This window comes from Aplysia californica, unplaced genomic scaffold, assembly GCF_000002075.1.
Source record: "Aplysia californica isolate F4 #8 unplaced genomic scaffold, AplCal3.0 scaffold01104, whole genome shotgun sequence".
NCBI classification, from domain to species: Eukaryota; Metazoa; Mollusca; class Gastropoda; order Aplysiida; family Aplysiidae; genus Aplysia; species Aplysia californica.
In genome coordinates, this window is record NW_004798374.1 from 130,386 (window position 1) to 131,895 (window position 1,510).

The 1,510-nt window shown below is 42.2% G+C and overlaps 1 protein-coding gene across 1 annotated transcript in view; it reads left to right on the forward strand.

The window, feature by feature from the left end:
* LOC101860938 (spectrin alpha chain-like) overlaps positions 1-1,510 on the forward strand; it is a 66,911-nt gene that overhangs the window by 22,403 nt on the left and 42,998 nt on the right. Inside the window, 2 exon segments of the mRNA XM_035973290.1 lie at positions 137-308; positions 604-683. Coding sequence (XP_035829183.1) covers positions 137-308; positions 604-683 — 252 coding nt within the window.

Genomic DNA, 1,510 nt, shown 5'->3' on the forward strand with positions numbered 1-1,510 from the left:
TCTGTAGCAATCTTTGTGCTATACTCTGTGGTAGCAATCTTTGTGCTATACTCTGTAGCAATCTTTGTGCTATACTCTGTGGTAGCAATCTTTGTGCTATACTCTGTAGCAATCTTTGTGCTATACTCTGTGGTAGCAATCTTTGTGCTGTACTCTGTGGTAGCAGTCTTTGTGCTATACTCTATAGCAATCTTTGTGCTGTACTCCGTGGTAGCAATCTTTGTGCTGTACTCTGTGGTAGCAATCTTTGTGCTGTACTCTGTGGTAGCAATCTTTGTGCTGTACTCTGTGGTAGCAATCTTTGTGCTGTACTCTGTAGCAATCTTTGTTCTATACTCTATAGCAATCTTTGTGCTATACTCTGTGGTAGCAATCTTTGTGCTTTACTCTATAGCAATCCTTGCAGTGGATTCTTCTGTGTTTTTGGATTATCAATCAGTTTTTAGTGGTGGCTTTTATGTTACTTTACAAACCTGTAGGTAGGTGGTGGTTAAGGCCGGTCTCACCGTCCCTCATTTCTTCTTGTGTGTCCTCCTGTCCGACTTTTTCCTCCCATTATGTGGCTGTTATGATATTGAAGTGTTTCTCTTATCTCTAACAAAGTCCAACCAATGTTTTCAGGGAACGTATTGATGAGATTGAGAGCCTGTGGGCCACGCTGCAAGCTCAGACAGAAAAGAAAGGTGAGAAAGTGTTTTGATTGTTGTAGGGAAGGTTCAGATTGTTGTAGGGAAGTGTAGGGAAGGTTCTGATTGTTGTCGGGAAGGTTCTGAATGTTGTAGGGAAGTGTAGGGAAGGTTCTGATTGTTGTCGGGAAGGTTCTGATTGTTGTAGGGAAGGTTCTGATTATTGTAGGGAAGTGTAGGGAAGGTTCTGATTGTTGTAGGGAAGTCGGGAAGGTTCTGATTGTTGTAGGCTTAGACACATGACTAGTACATGACGGTAGCCTTTCTCATATAAATGTGAAATGGGACAAGCAAAACAATAGATCAAAACAGACATAAGGAAAGGTAAAATAGTGACTTCTGTCGTCCCCCCCGCCCCCCGTGTATTCAAATCACCTGTCACTCTTCCCCACTCTTTGTTTTTAACTTTTCAAATGGGTGATGAGTATGGATGTGGGTTAACTGTTACGTTTTGTCCGTACATTCGTGTGTGACGTGTATGTATGTGTGTTGACTGTTGAATCTTGTGTGTAGGTTTAGGTGTGACGTGTATGTGTGTGGGTTGACTGTTATGTCTTGTCTGTACATTCATGTGTGACGTGAATGTATGTGGGTTGACTGTTACGTCTTGTGTGTACGTTGGTGTGTGACGTGTATGTATGTGTGTTGACTGTTGAATCTTGTGTGTAGGTTTAGGTGTGACGTGTATGTGTGTGGGTTGACTGTTATGTCTTGTCTGTACATTCATGTGTGACGTGAATGTATGTGGGTTGACTGTTACGTCTTGTGTGTACGTTGGTGTGTGACGTGTATGTATGTGTGTTGACTGTTGAATCTTGTGTGTA